The sequence below is a fragment of the Scylla paramamosain genome, chromosome 42 (genome assembly GCF_035594125.1).
Source record: "Scylla paramamosain isolate STU-SP2022 chromosome 42, ASM3559412v1, whole genome shotgun sequence".
Classification (NCBI taxonomy): Eukaryota; Metazoa; Arthropoda; class Malacostraca; order Decapoda; family Portunidae; genus Scylla; species Scylla paramamosain.
The window spans coordinates 5,177,733-5,196,120 of NC_087192.1; the positions used below are offsets into that span (position 1 = coordinate 5,177,733).

Consider the following 18,388-nt stretch of genomic DNA (forward strand, 5'->3'; position numbering starts at 1 on the left):
GAATAATAAAATAGATGAATAAATAGAAACTACTTAGAAAATCGCAGTGTGGGTTTCAAACTAAATGATCTGTTCGTGAAATATGACGGGGAATGGGTCTCGATAAATTAAATGAAGGACTCGATCTGTCTTTAATCCATGACGAAGTGAGCAATGCAAGAGATCATCTTAAAAGTTTTGTATCTATTACTCAACAACATCTGGGAGTCCCGTCCACGTCCCAATGGCGATGATGGTAAGTAATTAAAGAATGTTTGGTAGACTTATGTGTCGAGAGAGAGAGAGAGAGAGAGAGAGAGAGAGAGAGAGAGAGAGAGAGAGAGAGAGAGAGAGAGATTCGTATTACCCAACTTTATTCACTCCTTTACGTATTCCGTGGATGGCCATGGCTTGTTAGACTCCTCCACGTTCACCATTCCTGCACGTTTTGCTTCTCGTCCACGTAAGGTGAATAACACACACACACACACACACACACACATACACACAGTAACGATACTCAGCTAACTATTCCATGAGTCACTTCTGTTTCCATTTACCTTAATTAATTGTTAACTACCAGTTGGAAACTCACCACAGTCAGTACCTCTCTCTCTCTCTCTCTCTCTCTCTCTCTCTCTCTCTCTCTCTCTCTCTCTCTCTCCAATCCAATTCCCTCGCTATCTCCTCTCTTTCCAGAATTCCATAAAAAAATGTTCTCTTCAGGTAAATTGATGGAATATATTTCAGAATACTGAAATGCTTTGCCAACACTGGAGAGCGTTAGACCATTTCCACTGCAGGAGCACCACTGCGAATGAACACGATCTAACTTCCATTCATCCGGTAGATTTTCTTATTTTTTTTATTTTTTTTGCTTTGCTTCAAGTGTAATTCAGCTGAGGGAGGATATGTTTGTAATGCTCCTTAGGTTTTATCAGAGTCGGCAAGCAGGAAAGTAGTGTTTGTAAAGCTCCTTCTGTTTTATTATAGTGAGCAAGCAGGAAGGTAAGGTAATTCAGTAAAGGAAAATGTTTGTAATGCTTCTCACGTTTTTATTATACTCGTAGCCAGCAAGCAGAGAAGTTGTCACGAATGCGCTGTGTGTGTGCGTGTGTGTGTGTGTGTGTGTATGTGTGTGTGTGTGTGTGTTTAGTATTAAGTATTCATAAACTGTTAACTTTTTTTTTTTCATGACTAACAACAAGCCGTCCATATTTTTGTGTAGGTTATTGTTGTTTTTTGTTTTGTTATGACGCGTTATGTTATGTTATGTGTGAGTGAGTTAAGCTAGATCAGTGTAGCTATGTTAGGCAAAGCTAGAGAAAATTAGTTTTAGTTTATAGTACGTTAGATTAAATTAAGTTAAGCTAGATCAGTGTGATTAGGTTATATTAAGTAAGGTAAAGTTAATTTAGTTACGTTAGGTCATTGTGGTTATATTACATTAAGTATGCCTGGATTAAGTAACGTCTGTTTGACTAACTTCGGTAAATTTAGGCCAGGTTCACTGAGGTTAGATTAGATTAGATTACACTAGATTAATTTTAGGTTAGATTAGAGATGAGACGCAGGAACGTTACAAAATAGGGCCCCTTGTACGAGAATCAACAGTAAGGCAGAGGAGGAGGTGCAGGGCAGCGAGTGTTTGTGTTTGCTGAAGTGTTTGCGTGCTGTGTTGGCTCGTGCACTTTTGTCGATGGTGTTTGTGTCTGATTTTTTTACTGGCACTGGTGTTTTTGTTTTCTGAACGGAGGAATACGAAGATGTGATATGAAATGAATGAAGGATGTACAGCAAGGGAACAGACAGACAGACAGACAGACAGATAGACAGACAGGCAGGTGTAAAGATAGAAATACCAGGATCGTAAAAAGGAGAAGAAGAAAAGGAAGAAGAAGAAGAAAAGGAAGAAGAAGAAGAAGAAGAAGAAGAAGAAGAAGAAGAAAACCACTACTAACACCACCGCCCATCACCACCACCACCACCACCACCACCACCGACAACAACAACAAATGCATAAGGTAATCGTACCCATGCGCCAGATTCCAGCTTTGGGTCAGCTCGAGGCAAGACGATCCCAAATTGACCTAATCTTCTCTTCTCCTCTTCCATCCCTTCCCTGCTCTTTCCTTCCCTCCCGTCTCACTTTCTGAAGAGGCTCGGAGTGGGTGGCAATCACGCAGAAGGTCACTGAATATTGCACACACACACACACACACACACACACACACACACACAAGCTATGCCGTAACTCCTCACGCATTACGGTATTGAACTTAACACACACACACACACACACACACACACACACACACACACACACAGTAGTCGCGAATCAATGTGTATGTAATTCCTTTGCTTCCTTGGGATCGCCGCCACACTAAGCCGAGAGTTATGACTAGCACTCCATTCACCCGGCCAGCCTAGCGTGCCAACCGATGCACTGCGCTGCGGGACAGACAAAAGCGCGAGCACAGCCGACTATTGGAAACTGGCGGCGGCGACTGAGCGGCTGAATTTAGTATTGACACGTTACTGTAGATTATTCACACTCATCTCACGGTTCTCTTTCCTTCTCTTTGTTGCGCACCTCCTCCTCTTCCTTCTCTTCATCCTCGCCTTCGTCTCATTTCTCCTCGTCTTCCTCCTAGTCTTCCTCCCGCATAAGTAAGGAGGTATTCACACACACACACACACACACACACACACACACACACAGAGGAATACGTAACTAACCATGTGTTTCCATAATTCTTAGTCGTGACATCCATCTCCTCCTCCTCCTCCTCCTCCTCCTCCTGCAGGGCGCCATCCATCACCACCGTTCCTCGTCGCCTCCCTGGGCTTGTCTCACGGCTTAAGCTCGATACGTGGCGATGGTCGAGATGGATTGTACGTTTGCAAACTCCACGCAACTCTCAATACAAGGAGGATAAGAAGGAAGGAGAAGAAAAACCACTACCACCGCCACCACCACCGTCTAAGAAGGGAAGATGAAGAATAAGAATAAGAATAATAATAATAAGAAGAAGAAGGAGGAGGAGGAGGAGAAGGAGAAATCTACTACCACCGCCATCCTCTCTATCTAGGAAGAGAAAAAAAAGAACAAGAAGAAAAAAGTAACCACCACCACCACCACCATCGCTACTATCTACTTTTACAAACACATAAGAAAAAGAAAGACATACAACAGCAGATGTGTTTGCGAAACTGAGAAATCTAAGAGATGTTCGCAAAGGAACACAAAGGAAGAACAAACAGCGGTAAATCTACTAAATTTGCCTTTACGATGTTGCCTGTGATCAGGTGCAGTTTATCTAATCAAAAGGGGAAAAAAAGGAAGAAGGAAAAGATAAAGGCTCCTCCTCATCAACCATCACTATCATCATCACCTTCATCATCATCTTCACCATCATCATCACCATCATTATCGTCACCATCAGCATATATAATATTTCTGTTCTCATTACTATTAAGGTATTCTTTGTACTTTTTTCTCTTCTTAATTCTTATATCCTCAAACTCATGCTTTATAATCATCCCCACTGATAGTTTTTTCCTTATCTTTCTTCGTTACTTTTTTTTATTTATTTAATCTCATCCTCTCCAAATTGGCATCCCTGCTCCTATTTGATTTGTTTGTTTTAGTGAGTGTTTGTATAATATTTTGGAAGTAAACATCACGTGTGTGTGTGTGTGTGTGTGTGTTGGAAGCTAGATGGAAAAGGAAGAGGGAAAAGAAAATTAAAATAAACGCAATCAAACCAGTAGAGAGAGAGAGAGAGAGAGAGAGAGAGAGAGAGAGAGAGAGAGAGAGAGAGCAGAGTCCTGTTATCAGCCTTCCTCCTCCTTCTCTCGTTTGACATGACTTGTTTCGATCTGGATTCAACTTTCTTGTTTAGCTTGATTGACGCCAAGAAGCAAAACTTTCTTGGCGTCTAACTGATTCGTCTCCTATGTTTGTATATTTTGAGAAATTATATTTCCGTGGTGCATTTCATTTTATCTTTACGTTCGTTAATTTCAATGGTTGTTCTGTGTAATTTATAAGCCTCATTGCGTTGTTTATAGCGGCAGTTACCAGGAGGAGGAGAAAATGACTGCCATCTAGCGGTGGGACTCGCTTCCAACAAAGCGAGCCATCTAGTGAGTGACACCAGTATTAGGAACACGGCAAGGCGTGATTATTTCTCTTGGCCACACACACCACGGATAACAAATGCTTATTATACCAAGCATTGTGGCTTGCTTGTGTGTGTCTATTTGTTATTCATAAGTGTGTGTGTGTGTGTGTGTGTGTGTGTGTGTGTGTGTGTGCGCTGCCCGGGTCCCCACCACCATACTTGCATGATACTCAATGCCGCCTTATGTTTATATTATAATGAATTGAAAAAAAATGAGACTTTGTTTATGTCTCTCTCTCTCTCTCTCTCTCTCTCTCTCTCTCTCTCTCTCTCTCTCTCTCTCTCTCTCTCTCTCTCTCTCTCTCTCTCTCTCTCACGCATACTGTTAACACTTTGTATTCATGAAGTCCACGTCGGCGTGCATAACTTCCCGGCCAGACTGTCGCTGAAATAATTAAGACGACTGATACAATTGATTTTCTACAAAAGAAACGCATATTTACAACTTCGTATTTTGCAGAGTTGTTATGATTACAATGAAATTATTCAAATCGGTTGATTATAATCGATTGGAATCAAAGTAAAATGTCGCAATTTAAATTAGAGAGAAGTTTTCTTTTTAGGAACAACTTGATAGAATTTTTATTTCATTGATCTTTGCATATAGTCACGTAATATTGGAGAAATGTGAGGGATTTTTCTTTCGATTTAGTATTTTTGTCCGGTCTCCCTGACACTCAAAAAGAGATAAATAACCACCAAGTAAAATTATTTCCCTTTCCCCCTAAAAAAAAAAAAGGGGGAGTTGTGTAAGGTTAGCTCTGTATGAAAAAAAAAATAAACATGAAAGTAAAACTATAACAATCAGACAGAATAAAAGTTATTGAAATACTAGAATTGTATTGAGGCTCGTGGGCAGCTTTTTGCATTTCTATCCAGGAACTTAAGGCAAATCTTTCTCTCGTCGAGACAGAACTGATGTAATATGTTCTCAGGATTTTAAAGTGGAAACCAATTGATAAAGGTAAACAATAAAATAATAGATAAACAATAATAATAAATGTGAAATAAAAAACAAATGAAATAAAAACCTAGCGCGTTACATTTATACACTCGAAGGTGTGTGTGTGTGTGTGTGTGTGTGTGTGTGTGTGTGTGTGTGTGTGTGATAATAATGAACAAAACACACGGGAAAGGGGATGAAAATAAACTTTAATACCAATGAGAAACTAAGTGAAGTGATATTTGTGAAAGAAGAAATTGAAGGATGAAATTTCAGTCGACCATACCAAACGTAAGTAAAAGACAAAGGTAATAGAAACAGAGGGCGAGCATCAGTTGGTGTATAACTGAACATGGACTCAGCGGCCTGTGTGACCAGGCTGAAGTTGAGTCCTTACAGATCCATCATCGTACTAATTGGATGACACCATTCATTGTATTTACTGCCTCGCACAAATACACATTTTCTGTTCATTATTACCCTATGGAAGTGATCAAAAGTAAAAATAAAGGTTAGATCAAAGTACGATAAAAAAAAAAAAAAATGGAAAAAAATAAGGTAAGAGAAGTCAATAAAATATAATGCAGTTCAGATGAATGTCTCTAAGTTTGCGAAGGATGTGAGACGCCTCCTCCCAGGCAGCAGTGGCATTACGGCGTTCATAATAGTCAGGTTCTGCACAATAACTGTCCCTCTGCCAGCGACGTTATTATGATGTAGACTGTTCCCAGCTACACTTGTGTGTTGACGAACAACACGTACTTGTTGAATAATGCGAATAGCTGAACCGTCTCTCTCTCTCTCTCTCTCTCTCTCTCTCTCTCTCTCTCTCTCTCTCTCTCTCTTATATATCTATACGTGTATACGAGTTCAATTTGCATAATCTATACTTTGTTTTTGTCTCATATTCATAAACTTCCAGGAGACGTTCACCTTGGGAGTGAATGCGCGCTGTTGTGCATTGGTACCGAGCGTGAATTTCGTTCCTTCTTTTTTCAGACCTTCTAATGATTTCCTGTATTGAAGCCAGCCAGCATTTCACGGAACTCGTCCTCTGCTTCTGAGATTTTGATAGTATCGTTTGCAGCTGTCACTGCTCAGTCATATTCTGCATTCGTGTTTATTTTTCAGTTTTTCGGAAATACTTTCAAAACACGGTGTTGACAGTTTTAGTGATGCCTTACCTCTTTGTGTCAAACTTTCTCCTCGATGTTGCTTTCATGACTGACTCTTGGTGAACCTTTCGTGTATTTTTTTATATGTACATGAAAAAAAAAAAAAAAAATAGATAAAATTATGGATAAGGATGGTAGGTGGAAATAGGTAGGTATATTTCATGCAGCGAATGCCACGTGTAGGCATAATGGCTTCTCACACCTTCCGTTATTTTCTAATATTCTTATATTCTTAGGCTTTTATATATATATATATATATATATATATATATATATATATATATATATATATATATATATATATATATATATATATATATATATATATATATATATATATCACTGAATCCTCGTTTATGCTCCTGATTTTTCTAAACACTTCGTCAGTAACTGTCATCCTCTTCACCTCTTTCTTGTGATGGCTGTTTTGTGGTGACTTTTCCTCCGTGATGTGGCTTTTGCCTTGTATTATGTCATCCGGCTTTGTCATGTATTAAGTCATTCTGTTGTGTCATGCACTGCCATACTGTTTTGTCATGTATTATGCCACACCGTTTTGTCATTATTACAAACACACTATCTTAAGCTAGATAGGCTGATCCTGAAAGTAGCTAGGTTAATTTCTTCATACCTAAATTATGTTGACAATTTTCCATACACCACTAGAAATGTTACCTCTTGGTGAACAGGCTCGTATGATTTAGTACTTTCCGCACACTCACCTGAAAACATTTCAATATACCATATAGCCCATCCGATAGTTACAATACCTTGAGCTAATGTGTCATTCACCGGTACATCAAGACACGTGAAGGTACCGGTACTTCCTTGAGTAATCAACCATACGAAACGGCAACACTGATTAATCATTTCCAGCCAGGAGACCATTCACAATGCTCAGGCTTGAAATATCCATGTCCACACTTGTGTACACGTAACTGGGTATGTTTGCATCCGTGTATAATTGTCAAACACACGCCGCCAATTAGGGGAGAGTTATGAGTGCAGAGGTGGTATTTTACGGTCCCATGAGAGCTGAATGTGCCGCAGTGGTAAAGAAAGGTCCGCTCATATGTATGTCAACAGGAATAATTATTGTTTTCCAATGTTGTGTGTGTGTGTGTGTGTGTGTGTGTGTGTGTGTAAGGCAGGACGAAGGGTAAATTAACACAATGTTGGTGATGACAATGATGATGGTGATGGTAATTATGTTAATGGTGCCTTATCCACAGTTGCTTATACTTATTGCAGTAAAGGAAATAATTTTAAATCCCTGATAGATCATTTTTTGATATCAGATAATATATCTAACTTCCTTCAGACTTATACTACTATTGATTCTGTAAACAATCCATCAGACCATATAGCTATAAAGTGTGTTTTAGATGTTACTATTTCTTATAATGTGGAAAATATTGAGCATGAGACCTTCGAGCGCATATGTTGGCATAAGGCAAATACTGAGGATATATTAAGGTATAAAGAGTTAGTCACTGGATATCTGTTAAATGTTCCCCTACCGGAAGATATGTTAATGTGTAGAAATAATATGTGCACCCAGCATGAAATGGAAATAGCAGCATTTTATGATCATATCACCAATGCACTTATAAAGGCAAGTAAAGAGTGTATACCAAGGACAAATTGTGGGAGAGTTAAGAAAATTGTGCCAGGCTGGAATGATTGTGTTGAGGGTTATTTTCGCACTGCTTTGTTTTGGCACAGGTTATGGGTAGACAGTGAACGACCTCAGCAAGGTCTCATTGCCGAAATACGCCGTACAACACGTAAATGTTATCACCAAGCACGCAAGATGGTTATAAAGCAAGAAGAGTTAATAACTACAGAGAAATTAGCTGAGAGTTTGCAGGCTAGTGCTTCTGGTAGACAGTTTTGGAGATCTGTAAGAAACAAGGGAAAACAGAAGAAAAAAACGCCTAAGGCAGTTGATGGAAAACATTGTCCTAAAGATATAGCTGATTTATTTAAAGGAAAGTTTGAAGAGCTTTACAACAGTACCTCATACGATACAAATGAGATGGATAGCTTAAAATCTGCCATCAACAGTGTAATTTCTTGTCAGAAAAATAGTAATGAAAGTATACTCTTGATTACGCCTGATGAGGTGCGTCAAGCACTGCGGAGAGTGAGGCCTGGAAAGGGAGAAGGTGAGGGTGACCTGATGTCTGACCATCTCATACATGCTGGTGATGTGTTATACGGACACTTGTCTGTACTGTTTTCAGCCATGTTGAGGCACGGTTTCTCTCCCCACAGCATGATGAAAGGGGTTATGATACCGCTTCCTAAAGGTCGTTGGGCAAATCTTAATACCAGTGAAAATTACAGAGCGATTACTCTTAGTAGTTTGATGAGTAAAATACTGGATAATATTGTATTGATGAGAGAAAGGGATAAACTATTGACCAATGATTTGCAGTTTGGGTTCAAAGAAGGAACATCCTCTACTATGTGTACAGCAATGGTGAGAGAAACTGTGTCTTATTATGTATCTAAAGGTACAACTGTTTATGGGTTTACTTTAGATGCAAGCAAGGCTTTCGACAGAGTTAATTATTGCAAATTATTTGATATTCTATTGAAACGTAATGTATGTCCTCTTATATGTAGATTATTGTTAAACATGTACGTAAATCAAAAACTAAGCGTAAGATGGAATGACTTACTGTCTAGTACATTTGAAGTGAGTAATGGAGTCAAACAAGGTGGTGTGATCTCTCCTATACTGTATTGTGTTTATGTAGACGGGTTACTCACGGAATTGCGAGACTCTGGCGTTGGCTGCTACATGGGTGGCACCTATGCAGGAGCCTTCGGGTTTGCTGATGACCTAAAAGGTCTAGCACCAAGTGTTTTTGCTCTCAAGAAGATGATAAGCATCTGTGTAGATTATGCATCGAGATATGACATTGTGTATAACGAAAAGAAAAGCAAATTAATAGTTTTCCACGGTAATAAAAGAAGTAATATAATTCCTAATGTAGAAATTAATGGTAAAACTATTGATATTATGGAGGAAATTGTACACCTGGGAAATGTTTTAGGAAGAAATATTTTTAAATGTGATACTTCTAAATGTGTGACTGATTTTTATCGACAATGTAATTCATTTTTATCCCGTTTTAAGGGTGGACTGTCACATGTAAGAAATACTTTGTTTTTTAAATATTGTTCTAGTTTTTATGGTAGTCAACTTTTAAATGTGTGTGATGGTAGCATGGAAGCGGTGTACCGAGCGTGGAGGGTTGCAGTGCGTCGAGTGTGGAAGCTGCCCTGGACCACACACTGTAGTCTGCTTCCTCACATTGCTAATGTTATGCCCCCAGAAATGTGGTTCGCAAAACGGGAGATTGCTTTTATAAACCAAATATTAACATCAGACAATATGGTTATAAGAACAATAGGAAGAATGGGGGTTTATGGAAGACATTCAATAATGGGCAGTAATGTAAGATATCTTTCATACAAATTTAATATGAATATTGGAGACATCAATAAGGTTTGGACGCAGCTGCAGTGTGACCAGTACGAACTTGCACGGACTGGTGCACAAATTCGTGAATTGTGTTTGATGAGGGATAGATGTGATACCACAATCTTAGATGTAAGGGAAACTAAGATGTTGATTGATGCTTTGTGCACCGAGTGACGTCGGATTCAGTATGATATTGTCTAATTTAGTATAAATTTATGTCTTTTTTTTTAATAATTAAATGAAATGTTTTTCTTTCTTTTAGTTTTAGTATGTATTTTAGTTTGTGTACACATCTTGTGTGAATAAAGAATATTGAATATTGAATTGAACTACTACTACTACTACTACTACTACTACTACTACTACTACTACTACTACTACTACTACTACTACTACTACTAATAATAATAATAATAATAATGTTATAAATATCAATAATATATCAAAAATAAAATAATAATAATAATAGTAATAATAATAATAATAATAATAATAATAATAATAATAATAATGATAATATTGCTTATTTATGATGGGCTGCTGGAACAATATGGAGGTATTCAGTTTCTCCCTACGTGCAAAACTGTTACTGTGCTCACGTGGTGGGTCCTGAGGCGGCCACACAGTCCAGACTCAAAGAGACACCGCCTCCTTTAAAAGACTCAGAGTAAGAACGAATAATAAATACTAAACCTATTCCTGAATAATGAGAATACTAAGAATCTTCGTCAGGAAGAATCTAGACGTTATAAACCTCACCATCGCCACCATTACGTCACTCCCATCACGGAGAGTATTGGGTGAGCGAAACCTGAATTCAAACATCATAGTGTGAATATTGACGCGCTCCGCCACGCCTGGCTCACACCCGCGTGGTCAAGTGTTCAGTCAGGCACTTGGAAGGTACTGCGGCTGAGGCAGACCAGGCACTGACAGACACACTGTTAGTGTCAGTCAGTGCCCACTCAGCCGCTGAGGGGGTCGGGTGTGTGGTAGAGTGTCTCCTTGCGATCTGCAGCTACCTTCGTTCTGCCGCGTCACACCTGCCTTCCTGACCCTCGCCCAGCCCCAGGAACGCTTATTGCATGCCACACCAGTCTGCAGACAGATGCAGATGGCGCTGTCTGATGTTCGACAGTTTCGGGACACTCAAAACCATCTCAGAAAAGTTTAGTTACCTTCAATACTTTCAAGAATCTGTGGACAGCTTCAGCCAACTCCTGACACCTTCAGGAAATTCCTCCTGTCGGGTGAAGCCAGCTGAGGAGGGCTTGAGGCGCCTTCACGTGCAAGTAGAATAGGAAATCAGCGTACCCCGAAGGCTGGTCGCTATGAGAAGACAGCTCGTCCATAGCATCATTGTGACTCTCGTGGGACACACCTGTAGCGGCCTCAGGTAACACGCCTGTCTCAACGCACACACTCACCAGTCTCTGAACCTCTAACGCACCTATTTCTCCCTCAAAGCCTCTTCCTCGTACTGTGCCGTAACCCCGAGTAGACACGGTGAAGAGACACCGTCAGAGCTTAATTCCTTCAGAGTGTACTACGTTATGGACAGTTAAAACGCACCAACACCAATGCGCTCCTGTGCAGCACCTATTTCTAACATCAATCCCCAGCATGTCCCTCCTCATATAACACTGCGTAGACACACTGAAGAGACACCGTTAGGCTTAATACCTTCAAACTGTGCTACGTTGTGGACATTTAAAAAAAGACACGCCGATACACTTAAGTTCAAAGCTTGTATGTGATCCGCATGGTGTGTTTCCAAAGAGTAAATATAAATAGCTGAACTAGCGGGGCCTGTAATCGGGGAAAGCGGATGAAAAGGGACGATCTTATGTTTCGAGGACTGCACGCGATGAGAGAAAGGAAGGAAGGAACGAACGAAGGAAGAGGAGAGTGACCAGTTGCGTTTCCGAGACTTTCATGTTTATTTCATGGTATCTTTTGTGGTTCAAGTTGTAATATTAATCTGTTTGTTTATTTGTCTGTGCCTGTCTACCTTTATGTCTCATTCTGTCTATTCGTCTGCCTTTTTGAGTATTCTTATTTACTTGTATGTCTGTCTTTGTCTGTCCGTCTATCTATCTGTCTGTCCGTCTATTTGTTTGTCCATCCGTCAGTCTCTCCGTCCATCCGTGCGTCTCTCTCTCTCTCTCTCTCTCTCTCTCTCTCTCTCTCTCTCTCTCTCTCTCTCTCTCTCTCTCTCTCTCTCTCTCTCCCCTCCCCTCCCCTCCCACGCTGTTGCTCCACACAGTTCGGCGTTTCATTACAAGTGGCGTCAATACACCTTGACCGATCGAGGTACTAAGCTACGTCCAGTGTGTGCCGGTTACTTGTTGTTTATTCTGTGTAATGGGATTGTCACCACGCGTCATCTCTCGTTCTCTCCAGTGTTCCTTTCTCTCTCTCTCTCTCTCTCTCTCTCTCTCTCTCTCTCTCTCTCTCTCTCTCTCTCTCTCTCTCTCTCCTGGGCGTCATAATTACGACCTCTTTATTGCTCCTTGTTGTGGTGTTGAAAGTCAATTTAGTTAAGCATTTAGTCAGTCTCTTCTTCTTCTTTTATTCATATTGTTATATTTCTCCTCTCTTCCTTCTTCCTTCCTCAGAGTTCTTCACCTCTTTTCCTCGTCGGGTTTCAGAGCGCCCCGTGGACAGTTTAGTTAAGCATTCAATCTCTTCTTATTTTTCTTCTTCTTTTCTTCATATTGCTACATTTCTCCACTCTTCCTTCTTCCTGCCTCAAAATTCTTCACCTCTTATCCTCGTCGAGTTTCAGCGCTCCCAGGAAAACAGCTAAGCCAAGACAATTTGGAGCCTAGTGTATGTACCAACCCTAATCCATGGAAGGACAATGTAAGGCACTTTGATTCCACTGAGAGCATCCTGACATTGTCCCTGTAATGTTGTGTCGCAGCGAGCATGGCATGGTGGTGGTGTCGCGCGCCAAGAGGCAAGCTGAACCCGCGTCCCCTTCCACTACTGCGTGCCTAACCGTGGACGACCTGTCAGCGCAGTGCTCCGATTGGGTGGGCCAGACGAAACGACCCATTAACCCTACCCTGCGCGCGGTGGTGCCCGAGGGATACGACCAGTACGTGCTGCCTAAAACTCCTGACGGGGGTGAGTACTGCTTCCCTGGCTTCTGCAGCACGCAAAGCTCCTTCAGGGTAATGTGCACTGTGTGGCACATTCTGCACTTGACACTGCACTCAGCACCATCCAAAAAGAAAAAAAACCTCAGCACACACCCAGTAAAGGACCATATTCTGAAACAGTTCTACCCTCACCTTCACTGCTTTCAAAAGACTCCAGCTGAAGTTACACGGGTTTTTAAGGGTTTATACGGTTCTAGTGATAGATTAACAACATCCCTACATCATCAACAGGAGAAACGCTCTTGAAAACCCGACAAATCATCTTAGTGGCCTTTGAAAATTCTCGTGATGAGAGTAAAGTGTTTTTTTAATACGAGCCGAAGTGCAGCACACCCGCCAGTCTGCACTGCCCGTGGCTGGGAACCATGTAAAGCACGTGTGTGTCCGCCTTTATGTAACCTTTTTGAAGCGTGGCCTTTACATGTATTGTGGCGCGAATAAATGGATTTTTTTCAGTTCTCTTTTATCAATCGAAAAAAAAGGAGAGACACGGTACCAGTTGATATGTATTCTCTTTCTCTCTCTCTCTCTCTCTCTCTCTCTCTCTCTCTCTCTCTCTCTCTCTCTCTCTCTCTCTCCATTTTTTGTATGAAATTCTCAAAGATTCGTGATACTTCTGTTGTTCTTTTGACATCTACCTCCGTTGCATCACCCTTGCGTTCATTGGGTGCTGTGCTATCAGCCTTCCTTCCATAATGAATGCCACTCAGGCAGTTTTTGTCCCTTATGGCACCTCTCGCCACCAAACCTTCCGATATTGCTACATGGCACTCCACAATTCTCCCACTCCCTATCAGCACACGCGATCGCCTCCATTATTCACCTGCGGACCTATACACTCGCTCTTCAGCACACACACACACACACACACACACACACACACACACACACACACACACACACACACACACACAAACACACACACTTTTTTTTCATTATTTTTTTAGTGTCTTACTATCATGCGAGTTTGGTTTATTATGCATGCACCATTATTTATTTATTTTTTTTTCTGTGTGTGTTTTTTTCAGTTGATGCCTGCACAAATATATACGTAAACCCAGTTACACACATGCGCTCGCACACCCACCCACCCACCCACACACACACACACCCACACACACACACACACACACACACACACACACACACACACACACACACACACACACACACACACACACACACACACACACACACACACACACACACACACACACACACACACACACACACATAATTAACTTCGTGTGTTGTTGGTTAGTTTGAATGTCGCGTCTTCTTGAAGCTTTTTTTTTTTTTTATCTATATGTGTAAGTCTGACAATACTACTACTGCTACTACTACTACTACTACTACATCACCATCACCACCATCACTGTCACTAGTACACCACTACCGCCAATAACAGCAATGATGATAATGACAATAGCAGCAATAGCAACAACAACAAAAAAAAAAGTTCAGGAAAACAGTAGTGATTTACGAAGAAGCAAATCACTCTCTTTTAGTCAGAAGGCAAGCTGGAACTAAAAAAAAGAAGTATATTATAAAAGACAGATTTACGTAAAAAAAAAAAAAAGAAAAAGAAAATGGACAAGCAAAAAATTGACTCAGAAAATGTAGTGGAAGAGTGGATCAGACTTAACCCTTTCACAGTGATATGCAAGTTCACAACGCTAAGGGTAATGTGTGAAATCTTTATGTACACGTACAAGAAAGGAAGGGATAAAAAGAAGAGCACATTTTGGAATTTCTAGGCGGTACAGTGTTTGCAAGTGGCTGAAGAACAAATAAAGATGTCTCAGAGTGGTTAGTAATCGAACAGAGATGTGCCGAATAGCAGTGAAAGGATATCAAGCACCTGGCCTTATCTACCTCACCTTTTTCCCTCCATGATTATAAACAAGACAAATTCACGTTTAAAAAGGAAACAAACAAAACATTGACTCAAAAATAGAATGCATCAGACTTCAGCACCTTTCTTTACCTGCCTTACCTGTCTTACCTGTCTTACCTGTCCCTCCTCCCGCAGGCCCTCTACCCGTCTATATCAGCGCGAAAGTGAGGGACATTCAGAAGATCGACGAACAGAACATGGTGAGTCACATCCCTCTGTTTGAGTCCAGCTTTCAAGTGTCCTTCTCTTCCTCCTCCTGCTCCTCCTCCTCTTCCTTCTCCTTTTAGTCTTCCATTTCTATAAAGCCCTCGCACGACGTAAAAAGGTGATAAGGAGCGCAAGTGGTGCAATGGGAGTGGGAACTGAAGTGGTTATCACGTACGTGCATTGAAACTGAAACGAGGCAAGGAAGGTTCCGGGTTGTGTTTTGAGGGTATGCAGTATATATGTGTGTGTGTGTGTGTGTGCTTTGAAGATCAGGATAAGCCGATGCAAAGAGAGAAAGAGAGAGAGAGAGAGAGAGAGAGAGAGAGAGAGAGAGAGAGAGAGAGAGAGAGAGAGAGAGAGAGAGAGAGAGAGAAAGAGAGAGAGAGAGAGAGAGAATACAGATACCCACAAAACAACCTCTCGTGTAATATCTGTCAATCTAAACGTTTTTTTTACTCCCATTTTTCTTGGCGTTTCTTTCTAACATAAAAATTATCTTCATATCTCTCCACTTTGAGTCCTACTTCAAATTTTTCTCTTTTTTTTTTCACTCGTCCTCACACTCACTAGTCCCACCAAGTCCTCACATTTATTGCACAGAACCACGGAAAGTAAATCAGACGGAAAGTGAATCAATACACACATAGAAGCAAGGCGGAGGTGTATTGGTAAGTCCATCAGAAGAGGCGGAAAGGGCTCGGGGTGGGGAGAGGGAAGACGGAGAAGATATCTTTGTTACCTATTAATTTGATGTCGGTGCGTCCTGGTGGCAAAAGAGGTCTTCATTGATTAAGACGAGGGCAGCATTGTGTGCGGCAACAATGACGGTAGGCGGGTGGTGCGCTCTCCATCCGTCACTTGGTCTCTTGTTCTCGTAAGCCAGCCAGAAGGACCAGCGCGGGACAGTGTAGGACCATCTCCACTACTTTCAAAAGGCTCTAGTTGAAGTTACACATTTTTTTTAAGGGTGTTTTCACAGTTCTAGCGACAAATTAACAAAATTTTTACATTGTCAACAGGAGAAACACTCTTGAGAACTTGGGTAGTAACCTCTGTCGCCTTTGAAAAAAAGTCGTGGTGAAAGAGCAAAGCGTTTTAGAATACAGGCCAGCACTGCTCCTGATAATTAAAGAGATACGTATGTTGTGCTTGTTTACTTTATGTGGGTATTGTTTTTGTTCCTCAGCGTTACTGTGATAGTCCTTCCCTATTGTACTTCACTTTTTGGGGCTTGTTCATTGTATAGCTGGGATATAAATATAGTTAGTACTCGTGGTTCCTCAAGATTCCTGCGGTTCTTCCCTATTCTACTTCACTTTGATGTAGGTCAAGATTACCTCCTCCTCCTCCTCCTCTTTCTCTTCCCCAATCTCATCCTCCTCTTCCTTTTACCCTCATCTCCTTATACTAGAGGGGACATGTTGATACAAAGGCGATGTTCTCCTGTTAAATCATGCCTGGTGTTAACTCTCAGCGAGCTGCTGCGTGCGTAACTGCAATATTCAGATAGACCGCCCCGTTTGGTGAGGTTGCTGACTCAGGCGGATTAAGCGATGCGCTCTTGAGATGAGGAGGTCTGGTGGTGGCGTGGGGAGCATTAGGGGCAGCACCCACCACGACTGCAGGCTACAGTTTCAGTTGTATATGTAAGGATTTCTATTCTGCTACTGTGCTTTTCCTTTCTCTAGTTGGTGGATGAAGCTGGTGACTGCAGTGTTTCCTCCGATCATGGCTACACTGTGACTCTTAGTAAATTAGTTCATTAGGTGGTATTGGCTTTGGTATAGGAAGATCTCTCACTATTACATCTCAAACAGAGGGGTAGATGACTGGAACAGATTCAAAATAGAGAAAAAAAAAAATGGAGCTTTAAAAGATGATTAGATAAATTTATGGATTGGTACTACAAGTGGATATAATCATAGATAGGTATGCTTTATGCAGGGAGTGTCACGTGTAGGTCAGATGGCTTGTATTTCTTATTTCCTTTTGTTCTTATGTTCATGCAGCTCCATCTCGTAATATGTTGTGCTGAGGCTAACGCTGTTCCCTTAGAATGTCTCAGCGGCATGGAAGTCCGGATTAATCTGCCACACGACGAAGAAAACTGACAAGGACGTATCATTAAGGAAGGGGAACAATTATAAGGCTATATGATACAATCTAGGAGATTCAAAGGCGGAACATCCGATAACAACGAAAGCGGATGTGAGGGAGTCGATCCGTTATTGATGGGCAATGCTAACCATTTTATGTGGAGGCAAGGGGATACGGTGGTGCAATGGAGGCTTAAGATGGTCAATAGCAGCAATAACGCCATTTATTTTGCCCTTCGTTCTGTTGTTTTTGGCGCAATGCCGACATGTTAGCAGCGTTTTCGCTTTGAAATTCTTTTTATTTTTAGTGGGAAAGACAATTAGCAGGTTTTCTTCTCCTGAATTTGGTTTTCCCTCTTAGTCTGCCTCAGTTGTGCATAAAAAGTGCGAGGAGAGTAAAATTAACGCCATGGTGTTAAAAAATGGACGAGTCACAAAAGCAGTAGACCAGTAATGAAGAGCAGCCGTCACATTCTGTTTGATAATAGGATATTCACAAAGTATTGTTCAAAGTCGATTAAAAAACACAAATTTGTAAGCGGGACAAAGGGAGACAGCGTGGGAAGACAGACTTGCAATGTGAAATCTCTTCCAAACGAGGTCCCGAGCAATCATGACGAGATCACGAAAAAAAAAAAAAAACTGTGGCGGTTCATGGCCAATTAGAAGGGAATTACTGGCTGGCATGGGAAGTTATTGCAAGTGGTAAAGAGAAGAATGCTTCCTTTCAAAACAAGTGTTATTGACTGACATTGGAGATTACTGCAAGTGGGAAAAAGAACGAAGCTTTCTTTGTAAAATATTTATGTATTAAAATATCCCCCAGAAGTCTGCGACGTAACAAGCCATAGACAACACACACTATTCACCAGCAGCTTATGAAATATGCACAAGTTTTCTCTAAAATTATTATAAATCGATTCACTTCAATTATACATGGAAGTCAGGGATAAGAATAGACGGAATGTAGGAGAGAACACTCAGCTGTGGCCCACTAACACATGTTATAAATCTTCGGTCATGAATTAGTTTTTTCTTTGGAGTTCTTTACTTTTCTACTTTTATTTTTTATTTTATTATTTTTTTTTGGTGGAGAGGGCGGGGAGAGACAATCAGTGAGCTTTATTTATTTATTTATTTTTTTGCCTGCTCTTGTTCTGGTTTCCTCGTACATAGAACAAAGTGGTACCATCTGTTCCTCCTGCCTGACAATTAAAAGAACAAACAAGGAAAGAAAAAAA

At 40.9% G+C, this 18,388-nt stretch overlaps 1 protein-coding gene across 1 annotated transcript in view; it reads left to right on the plus strand.

Annotated features, from left to right (window-relative positions):
• The first annotated feature begins 10,593 nt into the window (after positions 1-10,593).
• LOC135093296 (glutamate-gated chloride channel alpha-like) overlaps positions 10,594-18,388 on the plus strand; it is a 65,561-nt gene continuing 57,766 nt past the window's right edge. The window contains exons 1-3 of the mRNA XM_063992430.1: positions 10,594-11,176; positions 12,707-12,912; positions 14,980-15,044. Of these exons, the coding sequence (XP_063848500.1) occupies positions 11,112-11,176; positions 12,707-12,912; positions 14,980-15,044 (336 nt within the window). The 5' untranslated portion in view covers positions 10,594-11,111. The remainder of the gene's footprint in view (positions 11,177-12,706; positions 12,913-14,979; positions 15,045-18,388) is intronic.